Source organism: Panthera tigris, chromosome D4 (genome assembly GCF_018350195.1).
Source record: "Panthera tigris isolate Pti1 chromosome D4, P.tigris_Pti1_mat1.1, whole genome shotgun sequence".
NCBI lineage: Eukaryota > Metazoa > Chordata > Mammalia > Carnivora > Felidae > Panthera > Panthera tigris.
Window position 1 is genome coordinate 69,199,654 of NC_056672.1, and position 14,148 is coordinate 69,213,801.

At 41.8% G+C, this 14,148-nt stretch overlaps 2 protein-coding genes across 6 annotated transcripts in view; one reads left to right on the top strand and one right to left on the bottom strand.

The window, feature by feature from the left end:
- ELP1 (elongator acetyltransferase complex subunit 1) overlaps positions 1-7,293 on the bottom strand; it is a 57,893-nt gene extending 50,600 nt beyond the window's left edge. For 2 of the 4 annotated variants that reach the window (XM_007094273.3, XM_042963294.1), the window contains exons 1-5: positions 7,049-7,293; positions 3,600-3,762; positions 2,627-2,779; positions 2,325-2,406; positions 1,505-1,585 (exon numbers count right to left, since the gene is read on the bottom strand). In XM_007094273.3, coding sequence (XP_007094335.2) covers positions 1,505-1,585; positions 2,325-2,406; positions 2,627-2,779; positions 3,600-3,749 — 466 coding nt within the window. In that variant the 5' untranslated portion in view covers positions 3,750-3,762; positions 7,049-7,293. The remainder of the gene's footprint in view (positions 1-1,504; positions 1,586-2,324; positions 2,407-2,626; positions 2,780-3,599; positions 3,763-7,048) is intronic. The other 2 variants (XM_042963293.1, XM_015543044.2) reach the window with 1 other exon arrangement.
- A 237-nt stretch (positions 7,294-7,530) lies between these two features.
- ABITRAM (actin binding transcription modulator) lies at positions 7,531-14,046 on the top strand. Of its 2 annotated transcripts, XM_042963296.1 has the most exons (7): positions 7,614-7,699; positions 7,847-7,931; positions 9,080-9,131; positions 9,832-9,961; positions 12,603-12,679; positions 12,758-12,827; positions 12,921-14,046. In XM_042963296.1, the coding sequence occupies exons 2-7, from the start codon at positions 7,913-7,915 to the stop codon at positions 13,056-13,058; spliced, it is 486 nt and encodes a 161-aa protein (XP_042819230.1). In that variant the 5' UTR covers positions 7,614-7,699; positions 7,847-7,912; the 3' UTR covers positions 13,059-14,046. The 2 variants fall into 2 exon arrangements, with proteins under 2 accessions (XP_007094336.1, XP_042819230.1); XM_007094274.3 differs by lacking the exon at positions 7,847-7,931 and having other exon boundaries at positions 7,531-7,699.
- Positions 14,047-14,148: the final 102 nt, after the last annotated feature.

Consider the following 14,148-nt stretch of genomic DNA (forward strand, 5'->3'; position numbering starts at 1 on the left):
ACCTCTCCTGAGCTTCAACCCCTTATATTTGCCTACTCCACATGGTGATCCCACATGGCCCTTAAATAAATCCAGAACAGAACTCACCATCTACCGCTTACAAGTCAGCACTTCCCTACCTTCCCTCTCAGTTACTGGCATCTTTATTCCCATCACCTGAGCTTCTGACTGGAGCCCCACTAAACTCTTTCCTCCTCACCTCACATACCCAAACCCGTTTATTTCACATTCTAACTACTATTTCTAATTGGCGAAGACAGGAGGGGAATCATGTATACGTATTCCAAAAACATTTCTCAGATAATTCTAAAAACGTATCCCCGTCCTCCCTGAAAATCAAATTTTTCCTGAATTCATTCCACCTTTCGGCCCCACATTCACCTTCCTTATCTCTTACCCGTTTCTTTTACTACCCCTATCTGATCACCCTGTCTCCAGTCTCTTCCCTCTCTACCAATCAACCAATAAATCCGGCATCATCAAAACCTGTCCAAATTTAATCAAAATCTATCCTGTTTATTTCAATTCACACTCATGTCCTGCCAGCAGCAATACAACAGTACTCACGGCTGCCTGAGTAAGCCATGTCGTGTCTATGAAGCATCCATGCCTGGGAATGGATGAATTTCCTTGCTTACACCACACCCCTACCCTCAACTGTCACGTACCCCACACCAATTTAGCCAAGACTCAGCTCAAGCCAGCCTTCTCAAGTCCTCCCTCTCCATTGCTCCCTTCCCCTCATACTACCCTAATACCTACACATGTTATTATGGGACTCCTTAAAGGAAAATCTGAATTATCCACACCACCAAACACACCGCTGTGTTCACAGTACGTACTCAAAAATTATCTCTGAATAAATTATTTTTGAATAAATAAATGAGTAGCAACTTTCTAAATGACTTCTCAGAGTTGGGAGAACAAGAAGGCATGAGGTCAGTAATCAGTAAAAGTTAAAATCCCTTCTCCCCCATCCCTTTCCTCAACCGGGCCATCTACCTGGTGCCTTTGTGATGGCCAAAGCTTCCTATACTCAATAAACATCTCCTCTCTTCTCCCCTTTCAATACTTAGGAAGAAAACAATCTGATGGTTCCCATGAAAATGGAGATTCGGGTCCAATCAGTAGGAACAAAGAAATCGGCCTTCTATCCCACCTCTCTTGTTTTTGCCCCAAAACTGTACCCCAGAAATGCTCGCTTTATTTTTGCTAGCACAGTTCCTTTCATTGAAGCCCCAGCCTAAGCCTGCCCTGAGGTTTGGTAACAACTATGCAGGTGACATTAAGCAGATTTCTATTCCCCAGGTTACTGGCAACCTGAACTCTCAGAGCCGCAAACACCGGAGGAATGCCTTGTATGGTCTGGAAAGGGCTAAAGGACCTGGGCTACCAGACACTGATGCATGAAGCTTCACCTTTCATAGTTCTTTGGGTTTCTGAAAATGATCAAACCTGAGAGGAACTTCAGGTCACAAAATGTTTCAAAGAAAGCTATACTCACTTTCACCAAAATCATCCTGGTGGATCTTCTGTTCCATGATGGGCTCAAAGTCTTTTGTCATCATAATTAGGGTCTGTTGACCTTGGGTGGGCACAAACAAGAATGATTTTGTTTTCACATAACAAATGTGCTATTTCATAAGTATCTACAGCACTGGAAGCTACAGGGCTGGAGTGGAGGAGTTTAGAGTGAGAACAGGAAAGGCACAATTCGCTCAAAATATTTTGACTCTCATTTGAAGGAAAAAAACAACAAAACAGCTCTGCCTGCCTAGGTAAGTTACCTGGTGCTTATTCTCAACTGTTTATGAAAGCTAACATGGAAGTCCACCAGCCCTCCTCCACTAACTTCACACTTCACCAAGGTTATCTCTTCAAAGACATACCTCATCAGGGGTGCCAATTTACAGAAGCTCATCTGGAATGAACAGACTCAAAGGGGAAAAAAAGTAGTTTTCAAGAGCTTCTGAAGAGGTCCTGGAAGAGCTGGAAGAGCAGTCTTTAGAATCTGTTTAATAACAATTCTTGCTCTTGGAATAGATTAAATATTGCTGACAATTTTACTGTGGACCTCAGAGATTTTCCAAGTTTTAGGACTGTTTCTCATTTCCAAAAATTGAAACAGTTATGAGAAATAATTTTTTAAAACAATATACTAAGAGGTGAAGTTTAAGTCAAAAAGAACAAATTCCCTCTAGATTATAACGATGCTATCACTGTTCAAAGAAATTTTCTGAATAAGTACCCCAAAACTTAAGCCTTTAAGGTATTATGAGTCCTGTTTTATAAAAGTCAGAGCGAGAGACCAGGGACAAGCTTACCTGTAGCAAGAAGCACCAGTTCTTGGTCAGGACTCCAACTCATGACGGAGATGCCACTGGCCACACTCCCCACACATTCCAGCTGCCATCAGTAGACAAAAGTGAGCTTTAGAAATACAGCTAACATATAGCTACAGTACAGCTACAGCCAGGCCAACAACTTTTTGTCAAGAAATACATAATGCAAAGACTCTCATTTGCAAAATGCTTAAGTATTATGGCTCCTGTTTTTTCAACTTCTACACAAAACACGTGGCTTGAGGCTGCTGGAGATTTCCTCCTCACTGGACCCTTCCACTTACCTGGCATGTGCTGAGATTGCAGAGTATGACATCTCCGGAGGCTGTGGCCACACACACAGACTCCTGATCCAGCAAGTCCTGAATGCCAACAATGCAGCCACTTCCGTCCTCTGGAAGAAAGCCTTCCGCCACTAAAGAAATTTCATTTTTCACCTTTCACCAAAACAAACGCATTAGCAAGTTAGGCCAATAGACTTTCAAGACCAATTCATAACATTTCCAAAAATAAATGACTTTTTGATGCTTCTTTTCTAATATAAAAGTTTTCAAAATTTTTTTTTTCTAGATTAAAATCCAAACCTTCATTTGAGAAATATTACAACCCTACAATCTTTAACAACAAAAAAAATAGTTCGCGGGGATGCCTGGCTGGCTCAGTCAGTGGAACACGTGACTCTTAAATCTCGGGGTTGTAGATTCAAGCCCCATGCTGGGGATAGAGACTGCTTAAAAATAACACGAAAAAAAAAAAAAAAAAAGGTAGTTTATGGGACTTTTTGCCAAACAAATACTAAACAAAAGCAAGAAGCCTGGTCTCAAAAAATGCCCAATAAAATATAAAGCTAGTAACTATGGTTTTCTGAAATTTCTATAGTATAGGGGAAAAGAACTAAGAATGTAATTACCTAAAATACATAAGTAGCAAAATATAGTTAAGGGAAGATATCAGAATCAACTCAAAGAGCTTTTAAATTTGCAATTTTCATTTGCATTCCCAGTTGTGATCCACTGTTATAAACAGTATTTACATGATAGAAGGGGTAAAAAGTAGAGCACCCACACAAAATATAACGTCAGAGTTTTGCCAACTTACATTTGAAACACAAGTAGAGTTAAAGGCAGGTTACTATTCAAGTAATATCTAATATGACATCAATATAAGGCAATGGGAATATTCATTTAGGAGGATACAAATTCAGTAAGATTTAAAATAAGGATTATGGGGGAAGTAAGTTTGGAAAAAGTAACTTACTTCTCTTGTGACAGGGTCTATTTCTATCAGTCCATGGTCTGAGCCAATGAGCACTGTCTTCTGTTCAGTTCGGAGAGAAAAGCACTGAGGTTTCCCTGGAGCCTGAATATCCCTGAACTCCAGGGTCCGAAGTAACTTTAGATTTCTCATGATGAAGCAATTCCTGAAAGTACAAATATCTCTTGATGAAGAATTCTTACTCTGAGAGAAAGGAACTGCTTAATAGTGACAAATGACACTCAAATTAAGCAAAATGATATAGGGGCAGGGACATGGTAGTTAGAATAACCAAGAAAAAAAGAAAAAGACCTAATCCGAACCCACAGAGGGTTGTGGTCACAACCTCACCAACTCCTTTTGTTTACTTATGGTCTACAAACGGAGGTTCTGAAATCTACTTTATGTTTTTACCCTTTGGGAGAGGCAAGATCCTCAACTTTAAAATTTTTCTTCAAAAAGATTTAACATCAGTTATTCCTCAGGAAAGGTGAAAAGATCAAAATAAATAAGAAAACATCTTATTTTTGCATATTTGAGTATCTTTATAACCTGACTGATTTATAAAATCAGGGGTGTCTGGGTGGCTCAGTTTGTTGAGCGTCCAATCATGATCTCAAAGCTCATAGATTAAGCCCCACGTCAGGTTCTGTGATGACAGCGTGGAACCTGCTTGGGATTCTCTCCCTCTCTCCCTGCCTCTCCCCCCGTTGCACACTCTCTCTCTGTCTCAAAATAAACATTTAAAAAATAATAAAATAAAATCATATAAAAATCAGTATACATATCCTATCAGTTGAATAAAATCTAGAATAAAATGGCTTTAATATTACCAGGTAAATTTCTTTGTAAACTAGTTTTCCATTACTGTTCTCAGAGAGGGAAAAAAGGCACTATGATATTACGGCACTCACAATGACCAATAAATATTGAGGAGCTTGTTAACTTGATATAAGTACTTCACATAATTTGGCTTTCCTGGCCTGGTTTTTATCAGTGCAATAGAAAAGGTGAAAAAAGAATGATAAATAGGAAACCTATTCTGGTCTGGCAAAATCAAACCTGCTTAAATATATAACATTAGCTAAGAGAAAAAAACAAATGAATTTTAACATACTGGATATTTATATTCAGATACCTTTAAAGTTTATACAGTTTATAACTGGAAGTCCCTAATTTATGTTAGGGGTAGCAACATACAGACCACAATGGCCTTATTATCACCTTAATTTTATTATCACCTTAATCCAAGATGAATTCTCTCATCTTGCATTTCATACATACGACAATGCAAGAATAAAGACGAGTTCATCTTCATACTACTACAGCACATAATGGTAAGCGTAATATGAAAGTACAACATGTAATGTGGGTTAAGAGGAAGGCAAGACCATACATCACATGGTGGGAGTGAGGAAGAAAATCAAGGCCAACAATGGTTTTGTAAGCTTTGGTGACATTTATATTCAAGAGCTTCTGGAAATTATTTGAACTGGTATTATATCATGTAGGTTTTTAATTTAGATCTAATTCTAGATAGAAAGCTTGGTTTTTCAGGAAATTTAAAAATTACATATCTTTATCTTTCAACATCATACAGATGACCACTGACACAGATCTGAAAGGATGGCTAGATGTGAGATGAGAGAATGCCTGGCTACAGAGGAGTAAGCGAGTGATAGAGAAGGAAGAAAAGAGAACAGATGGGCAAAGGGGTCCAATGTAGAGTCTCCAGTGTGTCTTTGATGCCAGTTTATCTAATAATCACACTGTTACTGTCGCTATTATCAGATCATCAAATGTCTTCCTATGCCTCCTGTGAACTTGGACTCTATTAACCAAAAACCTGTATATCCCTGGGGTCGAGAGACCCCAGGATAAGAATATGGAGGATTGAGACGGAAAGAGCTGAAGACTTTTTCCTGTTATCTTGCTACACCAGTCACTGTCGTCCCAGCAATGGGCCTCCATCCTTGAGGGGCCCTTGGTCCCAGTCCCTGGCACTCCCAGCACCAACCTCATCAGCCCCACTCCAAACGACACTAGCACTAACCCGGCAGTCTCTCTCCAGACACTGAAATCCAGAACACAGGACTCTTCTGAATTTCGGAGTCATCAACACCTGAAGTCAGAGTCCAGTTTTACGATGCCTCTCCTCCAAGATTAGGTCATGATAACTCCATCTTCCCTTGTTTTCAACCTAAGCCCTAAACTAAGTGTTACAGCTACCTTCATCAGTTCACATTTTATGTTACCTCACTGCTTTCTTTTGCTTCTTATTCCTCAAATAGCTACTTAACCAATTCTTCATGCTAAGTTCAGTTGAAATATTGTGTGGTTTCTACTTTCCTGATTGGACCCTGCGTGACAAACATAGCAAACAACTGGAGTTCTCAAGTCACAGAGCTTCCAAAATCACCGACAAAGGTGAGCTATTAATTTACCTCGCACCAACCCAACCCTTCTAAGCTCAAAAAACTTCTTTAACTTTTCACACCCATCATCCTCTATGAAATTTCTGGCAACTCCTCCAGTCTTTCGCCTCTTGGCTAATTATTGTGCCCATGACTACAAGTACCAGGCAGCTCACTAATGTGCTGACTAGATCTAAATGTCTCGCTCTGACCGTCCCCAAAGTGAACAACGAACCCACATTTTCAACCTTCTGCTATTATCACCAGGATGTCTCACAAGCACATCAAACACAACCTGGAAATCGAAGTACTGCTATTATCCTATTCAAGTGAGTTCCTCCTGCTTGAGGACATGGCATTTCTGTTCTCTCTGTCCCCCAAGATGAAAACAGTCTTTCCCTCCTTTTTGCTCATATTTAATATTAAACTATTCACTGGTTAGCTCTGTTGCTGTCAATACAGTTTCAATTCTTTGCACAATATCTAATTAATCCCATGACCCGGTTTGTGGCCTACACAAACACCTACTAAGCTCTTGGTAAGTGCTAGGATCTGAAGACAAGAGAGGACTCTGTCACTGCCTACAAAGAGGTCACAGTTTAAAGAGAGAGAGGACCACATAATATACCACATTAGGTCGAGAAGCGCAGGGGGCACCTCCACGAAAAAAGATGCCAGAAGCAGCGCGCAACACAAATCCAATTCACTAACAGTCGCACATTAACTGATTCGCTTTATTTGGTGCATTAATTGTTCAGCGGTATTGTCCCCTCCTGCAAGGAATCCGGAGGCTGGTCAATGTGCCGACCGGGGAGCAACACGTCTTCCCCAGCATGCCGCTTGCCGCAGACCCCGGATGGCGCTGATGGCAAGTCTCCAAAAAGAGAATTTAAGGGCAAAGGTTATCACGCCATACTCCACTCCCGGGTTTCCTGCAGCAGGGAGAGTTTGCACGCTCGGGGGCCCTCTTCATCAGGACATCCCTTGAGGACACGCCAGGTTCCGTGCCCGCCCGGAGTGAGTCGTTCGAATGCTCACCTGCGCCACGCTGCGAGGATCCGCAAACAGCGGTGCTCTGCCCTCGCCTCCTCAGCCACGCGCAGCCTGCCCTTCCGGAGCCCGCCCGGGGCTGCACACACGCCTCTTTCGGCCCGCGGCTCTCCAGCTTTCGGGACGCGAATTGGGGCCCCGGGCCGCTGGACCCACGGGAGGAGTGGCTGGAGAGGGGTCGAAGGGACAACCCGTAAGACTGCAAAGAGCGTGCGAAGCAGACGGGACACACCAACATTGGCGCGGGAGTGACGTCACGAGGAGGCGGAGGCGTGGCCGGCCTTCTCCGTAGCCCCGGCAAGGTAGGGTGGGGAGCTGTGCCTCCCCTCCGCCTCTGTCCCTCTGCCCTCCCGCCCACACTACTATATTCGGTCCCCGATTTGACGTCTGACTTCAAAGCACCGTAATGAGAAGCTTCGGTGGCGGAATCTGCCGGGCCAGGAGAGCAGCACGCGTGCGCACCCCGTGACCCGCGCGCCGGAAGTACGTCCTCGCCTCGGGCGAACAAAGAGGAAGTGCTCGGGTCCCGGAAAGCGGTGGTAGTGGCGACCGTGGTCGCCATGGCTACCGACCCCGGGGCAGAGGGACCCGCAGTGCCTTCGCTCGTGGATCGTTACTTCACTCGTTGGTACAAAGCCGGTAAGAGGGGAATGATGTAGGTCTCTGTTCGGCCGCATTGGCCTGATGTTGTAGGGACGGTGGTGACAGATCATAAGCCACGGGCGCGCGCGCCCCGGTGCTTCCTCGCCACGTCTGGAGGAACTGGATCTCTCTGTTCTCTTCTAGACGGAAGGAGTGGCAATTGCAGACTCAGGGCCCTGAGATACAGCCGGGCGCACTCTGGGGCTGGCGATGCAGTGCGAGTTCAAGGGTGGGTCGCTTGCGATAAGATACTAGTCTAAGGTGAGGTCCCCACCAAGGAAGGGAGGGGCTGGATTGCATTCGCCGTGAGGGCCTGAAAAGCTTCGACGGGCTCGATCCTATAGCAGTGGCCATACACACAATGATTTAAATGAGGTCGAAAACTATAATAAACGCAGGGATGGAGAGAAGAGGTGGGTTCGAATAAAGGCATTTGGAAAGCAGAATCTAACAGTTTTACTAAAAGTTGCCAGTACCATACACGTATCAATTGGAGGTAGGTATCCTGTTGTACTGCTTTGTGTACGCAGTACATATCAGTGGTGCGAGCATCGTTGAGGACTCTTCTCTAGGCCCTACTTGCTCCCTTTCATTCAGGGATAATAGGTGTACTCATTTTTTTAAATATTGTGGTATATAATTTTGTAGCCAAACTGAGGTGTTTCCCAGAATCTGACACTTTCAGAGCTAACATCAAGACCGTCTTGGGTAGATCAAAAAGAGTTGGTCACTCTAAAATTGACTAACAAAACATATGCTACTGTATTATATAAAGAATGCATTGCTAATGGCACTTTTTCTAATAGAAATAATGAGTGTACTCATTTTAAATATCCATCTATCTATCTATCTATCTATCTATCTATATATAAATGTTTATTTTTGAGTGAGTGAGAGAGAATGAATGGGGGAGGGCCAGAGAGGGAGGGAGACACAATCCCAAGCAGGCTCCAGGCTCTGAGCTGTCAGCACAGAGGACATGTAGGGCTCAAACCCACAGACCGGGAAATCGTGAGCTGAGCCAAAGTCCGATGCTTAACCAACTGAGTCACTCAGGCGTCCCCGAGTGTACTCATTTTCAAGTGAGGATGGAGCAAAGAGGTAGCAAACACTTTAATATATTTTTTTCAATATATGAAATTTATTGTCAAATTGGTTTCCATCACAATCACTTTAATATTGAATGAATGATTCTTTCTGGGCCAGGTCCCTTTAAATACTTTACAGGAAGCCTTTATGTATATCTTTTTGGGTAATAAAGGGATACCAAGGATCAGTATGTGTTCAATCTTCAGAATTACCTGTACAAACCAAAGAAAGTACCACACAGTGGGAGTAAATGCTGACCCACCAATCAACAGTCATTCATTCTTCTAGATGTCAAAGGCAAACCCTGTGAGGACCACTGTATACTACAGCACTCCAATCGGTAAGCAAATTGGGAATTTTAAATTATAAAAAAAAGTTTCTGGTATTGTAGCCTGGTATGGTCTTGGATTGAACAAATGGTCATTAAATGATTATCTAACACTATGTTGAAATGGCATTTATTATAAGAGTTGGGCTGACAAGAATGAGCCTTTCAGTGTCTACTCCAAACAAACTTGGTTAACCAAACATCCAAATGGAGGACCCTCATGGAGAGGGCATGCCTTCCTTCTCATCAACCTCAGTGCTACCTAATGACTTTAATGCTCTTCTTTTTTCTGGGAAGGAAATTCAGTCTCACTTATCCCCCCCCCCCTTTTTTTTTAATTTTTTTTTAACATTTACTTATTTTTGAGACAGAGGGAGACAGAATGTGAGTGGGGGAGGGGCAGAGAGAGAGAGGGAGACACAGAATCTAAAACAGGCTCCAAGCTCTGAGCTGTCAGCACAGAGCCCGACGCGGGGCTCGAACTCACGGACCGTGAGATCATGACCTGAGCCAAAGTCGGACGTTTAACCGACTGAGCCAGCCAGGCGCCCCCTCACTTCTCCTCTTTTATTATTGCCTTCCCGTCTTAGTTAAGTTCCAGCAGTAGCCAGAGGAAAATGGGGGAAAACAATAGTGTGAGTAGGAGTACTGTGTCGTATGAGGAACAATTCTTCCAAACAATAACACAGCACCACATTTTTGCTCCTTACAGCATATGTGTCATCACATTGGCAGAATCTCATCCAGTTCTTCAAAGTGGAAAAACAATCAAAAGCATTTCCTATCAAATCAGCACCAACTGTAGTAGACTTCAGAACAAGGTCTCTGGGAAATTTAAGCGGGTACGTTCCTGTAATTGTCCACTTAAATCTTCAATGTCATAGTAGTGACAGATCCAGTCAGTCTTAGAATCCAGGGATATGTGCTCAGCATACTTCCCTGACAGTTTGATGTGCTAATTTTAAGAATACCTTAACCTTAAAGAAATTCTTAGACCAAAAAATGAGGTATTTCAGGAGGAAAAGGATTTGTCATATTTTCGGTTTTGTGCCACCATTCCTGTCACTCCCAGGGTGGAGGATGGAGAAGGCGGACCTTTGAAAGGACAACTTTAATACCAATATAACAAGATATTTTTGTCTCTTCTAGTTTTATGAAGCCAGCATCTTGAGTTGTCTAAAACTTAGGTGACCAACTCTTCTTTAACATGGATTTTCAAATATAAATTTAAAAATATCCTGAGATCGTGGGGAAAAAAGTCTGAAAAAACAAACAAACAGTATTTGCTCCTCACCATTTTCCATTCTTTCATCTTTGCCAATTTGATACAGATCCAGTCACCTTAGCACCTTGTAGCACCACACAGTGCTCAGTTGTAATGTTCTCTCTACCCTCTACAACTCTAGGCAGGGTGGACACATTTTATTAAAAGAGAGCATCACACCAAGGACAATTCAGTAACATACTGAAGTCTCCTGACATAGCTACAGGATAGGAAAGTTTCAGTGGATGATTTAGCTCCTTCATTTTCTGACTTGATACTAAGAGTTTCTGCTAATTACCCTCATCGTTCTAGGAGACCCTGTCTATACTCCCCTTTGTAGGCCTGAAATTCCCTAATAACATACCTTACAAGTATTAATTTTTCCTTGCTCACGAAGCACATGGACTTAGAAAAGCACGAACCTTTCTTAAAAAATAAAGTCTGCAAATTACAAGTATAACAGCTAGTGCTTGTGAGGTTCCTATGATAAATCTTTGTCCAAAATAGTAACACTATTGTTACTGTTGAAGAATAGAGAAGTACCTAAATGTGGAACCCACTACAGATAAGATGTGATTGAATCTCAGCACTGCCAATCGTTGATTCTCCCAAGGGAGGTGATACAAAAGGGGTCAAAACATTTCTGCTCTTTTAATACAGACCCAGTGATGGACACACCCTCAGGGACAAATCCTCAGCCCTCCTTGGGAAGTGAGGAGTCACACTGACTAGTGTTTTGAAATGAAATACCCACGTGTGGAGGACTAAAGCCAGTTGTGGTAGCGTCTGTGTGCTATCTAATGTTTTGAGTGGTAGAGAGGTCATGGAGAATAGCATCTTGACCTCAAATACCCATGTTCACTGTAGGAAAAATTTCTGGGAAAATGAGCAACATGTGAGACATGCATGCAGGGGTTCCCCATGAGCTTCCTTGTAGATATTTGTCAGAACCTCCCCCAGACACACCCATATAGTGGAGTACATGAAACAACAGCCATGCCTTAACCTTCCAACAGATGAATGTCAAAACGCAGTATTCTGGGTTACAGGATAATGGGTAAACTATTCTTATTTGCTATTTAAAACTTTTTTATTTTTCTAAACTTTCCTCAAAGTGAATCCTTTTTAATTAGAAAAATATAACTGCTTCAAGCAGTGTTAGTAATTAACCCTAATAAAGAAGTTCCTTTATCTAGTAAGTTCTAATATAAAAAATAAGTTAGGTCTTAATGAAAGTAACTTTGTATAATATTACTGTCATACTCTGTCATGTTGAATTTTACGTTATTGCTTATTGATGGATTTTCTTACACTTCTGAAATCTTTACGTGGCCATGTGTAACTTTCTCATTTACAGTTGATAAAATACATTCTTTTTTTTTTTTAAGTTTTTTTTTTTCTTTTTTTCTTTTGTTAATTTACATCCAAGTTAGTTAGCATATAGTGCAACAATGATTTCAGGGGTAGATTCCTTAATGCCCCTTACCCATTTAGCCCATCCCCCCCTTCCACAAACCCTCCAGTAACCCTCTGTTTGTTCTCCATATTTAAGAGTCTCTTATGTTTTGTCCCTTCTGTGTTTTTATATTATTTTTGTTTCCCTTCCCTTATGTTCATTTGTTTTGTATCTTAAATTCCTCATTCCAGTCATATGATATTTGTCTTTCTCTAGTTTCGCTTAGCATAATATCCTCTAGTTCCATCCAAGTAGTTGCAAATGGCGAGATTCCATTCTTTTTGATTGCCGAGTAATACTCCATTGTATATATATACATCTTCTTTATCCATTCATCCAGCGATGGACATTTGGGCTCTTTCCATATTTTGGCTAATGTTGATAGTCATGTGTCCCTTTGAAACAGCACACCTGTATCCCCTGGATAAATGCCTAGCAGTGCAATTGCTGGGTCGTAGGGTAGTTCTATTTTTAGTTTTGTGAGAAACCTCCATACTGTTAAAGTTGATAAAATATATTCTTAATCTTTAAAGTACGCTTTACCTCAGGTGTCTTAGTCTGCTCTTTCCCCTAGAGCCTACGATTATAGCTGCCCTATAGTAGGCACTTACATAAATGTTTGAATAAATGAATATTTTTTCTGTACTAAAGCCATTTTTATTTAAAACACTAGCTCCAGGGATATATTCTAACACTGAGGGCTGCCTCTCAAAGGAAAGTGAACACATACACTACTTAATAACTTCTTCCCTTTTATTATCAGGGGGCACAGTTTCTAACAGAGCTTGCACCTCTGTGTAAGATTTACTGCTCAGATGGAGAAGAATACACCATATCTAGGTGAGTTACTTTTTAACCACAATTTGGAAGAAACAAGGGAGGTAATATTTTTCTTCAAAACAGTTTTTTTTTAAATAGCTGTGTCAGAGGACGGTTGATGGAAGTGAATGAAAACATTCTCCATAAGCCATCTATTCTACAAGAGAAGGTAAAGTGGGGAGAAAAAAGTATGATCCCATCCACATACTTTTTACCTGATTTTAGACATCTGACAGTACTAAATCTTCTATTTCCTTTCTAGCCATCCACTGAAGGCTACATTGCAGTTGTGCTGCCCAAATTTGAAGAAAGTAAGAGCATAACAGATGGGTTACTGACACAAAAACAGTATGAAGAAGTCGTGGTGAGCCGCATCACTGCCACGACAGCCACATCATGAGGACCGCAAAGGAGTAACACACAGCACGGCGTGCGCACACTTCCCTGGCCTGAGCGATCAGAGCTCTCAAGACCCAGCACGTGTGAAGCATGCTTCACACCCAGCCATCCGCAGACACATCTCATCTTAAAACTTAACCTACTTTCCTGTCTTTGTCTTGTCTAACAAGCCTCAGTTCCTGTTTGGTCCTCTGTCCTGCCCATGTACTCACTCAATTCTCCTTTTGCTTTTACGTAACAATCGTCAAGCAAGGGATGGTTTTTTTGGTTTTCTTTTTATTGGATTAAAAACAAACAAACAAAAGCACTTTGAGGAAAATTTGGACAAGACACCTATGTTTTAAGTAGCAAAGTAAAAATAATTTACCCGTCATCCTGTAACCCGTTGGTGAATACTACATTTTGACACACTTCTGTTTGAAATGTTATGGCATGATCATTGTTTTTGCCTCAATTTTCCCTCCGTTTGAAGGTAAACAATTGGGCCTTTTTACTGAATCTTTGTCTGACGGACGCTACCAAAAATGCTAGTGCCGCCCCTTCAGCCCCAGCTCTTCTCCCTCTAGGTTGTAGGGGAGAGGCAGAGTGTAGACTATACCCCCTCTGCCCCTTACACCTCTGGGGTGGCCTTCCTCTCTGCAACCAAATCGAATGGAACACGGTGGCTTTCCTAAACGACGGAATCAGGAAGAGGCTCTCCTAGCGGGGAAGTGCGCTGATACAGTGTTGTAGTCGCTCAGTCTCACGCTCTAGCTACGGGGTAGCCGGCCAAGAGGTTGCTGTAACCCCAAGACACACATGCCTTTGCATGGAACAAAAACCTTTACATCATCTAAACTAAAAACAAAACTGAATAATGGCTTAAGATTGTGTCTTTATTTACACTAAATTTCAAATAAAAGGGCTTCTTAAATTGTAATTTTTTCTTCAGCGCTGCAATATGTGTACATTTAAAGATCTCTGTAAATAAAACAGAAGATTTAATTTAATACAGAAGAAATCACCTTACTTGTGAACTCCTTTGCATGCTCAGGTTTCTCTTCAGATCGCATAAACCTTTCGCCTTTTACTTGTGAATTCCTTTGGTTTTG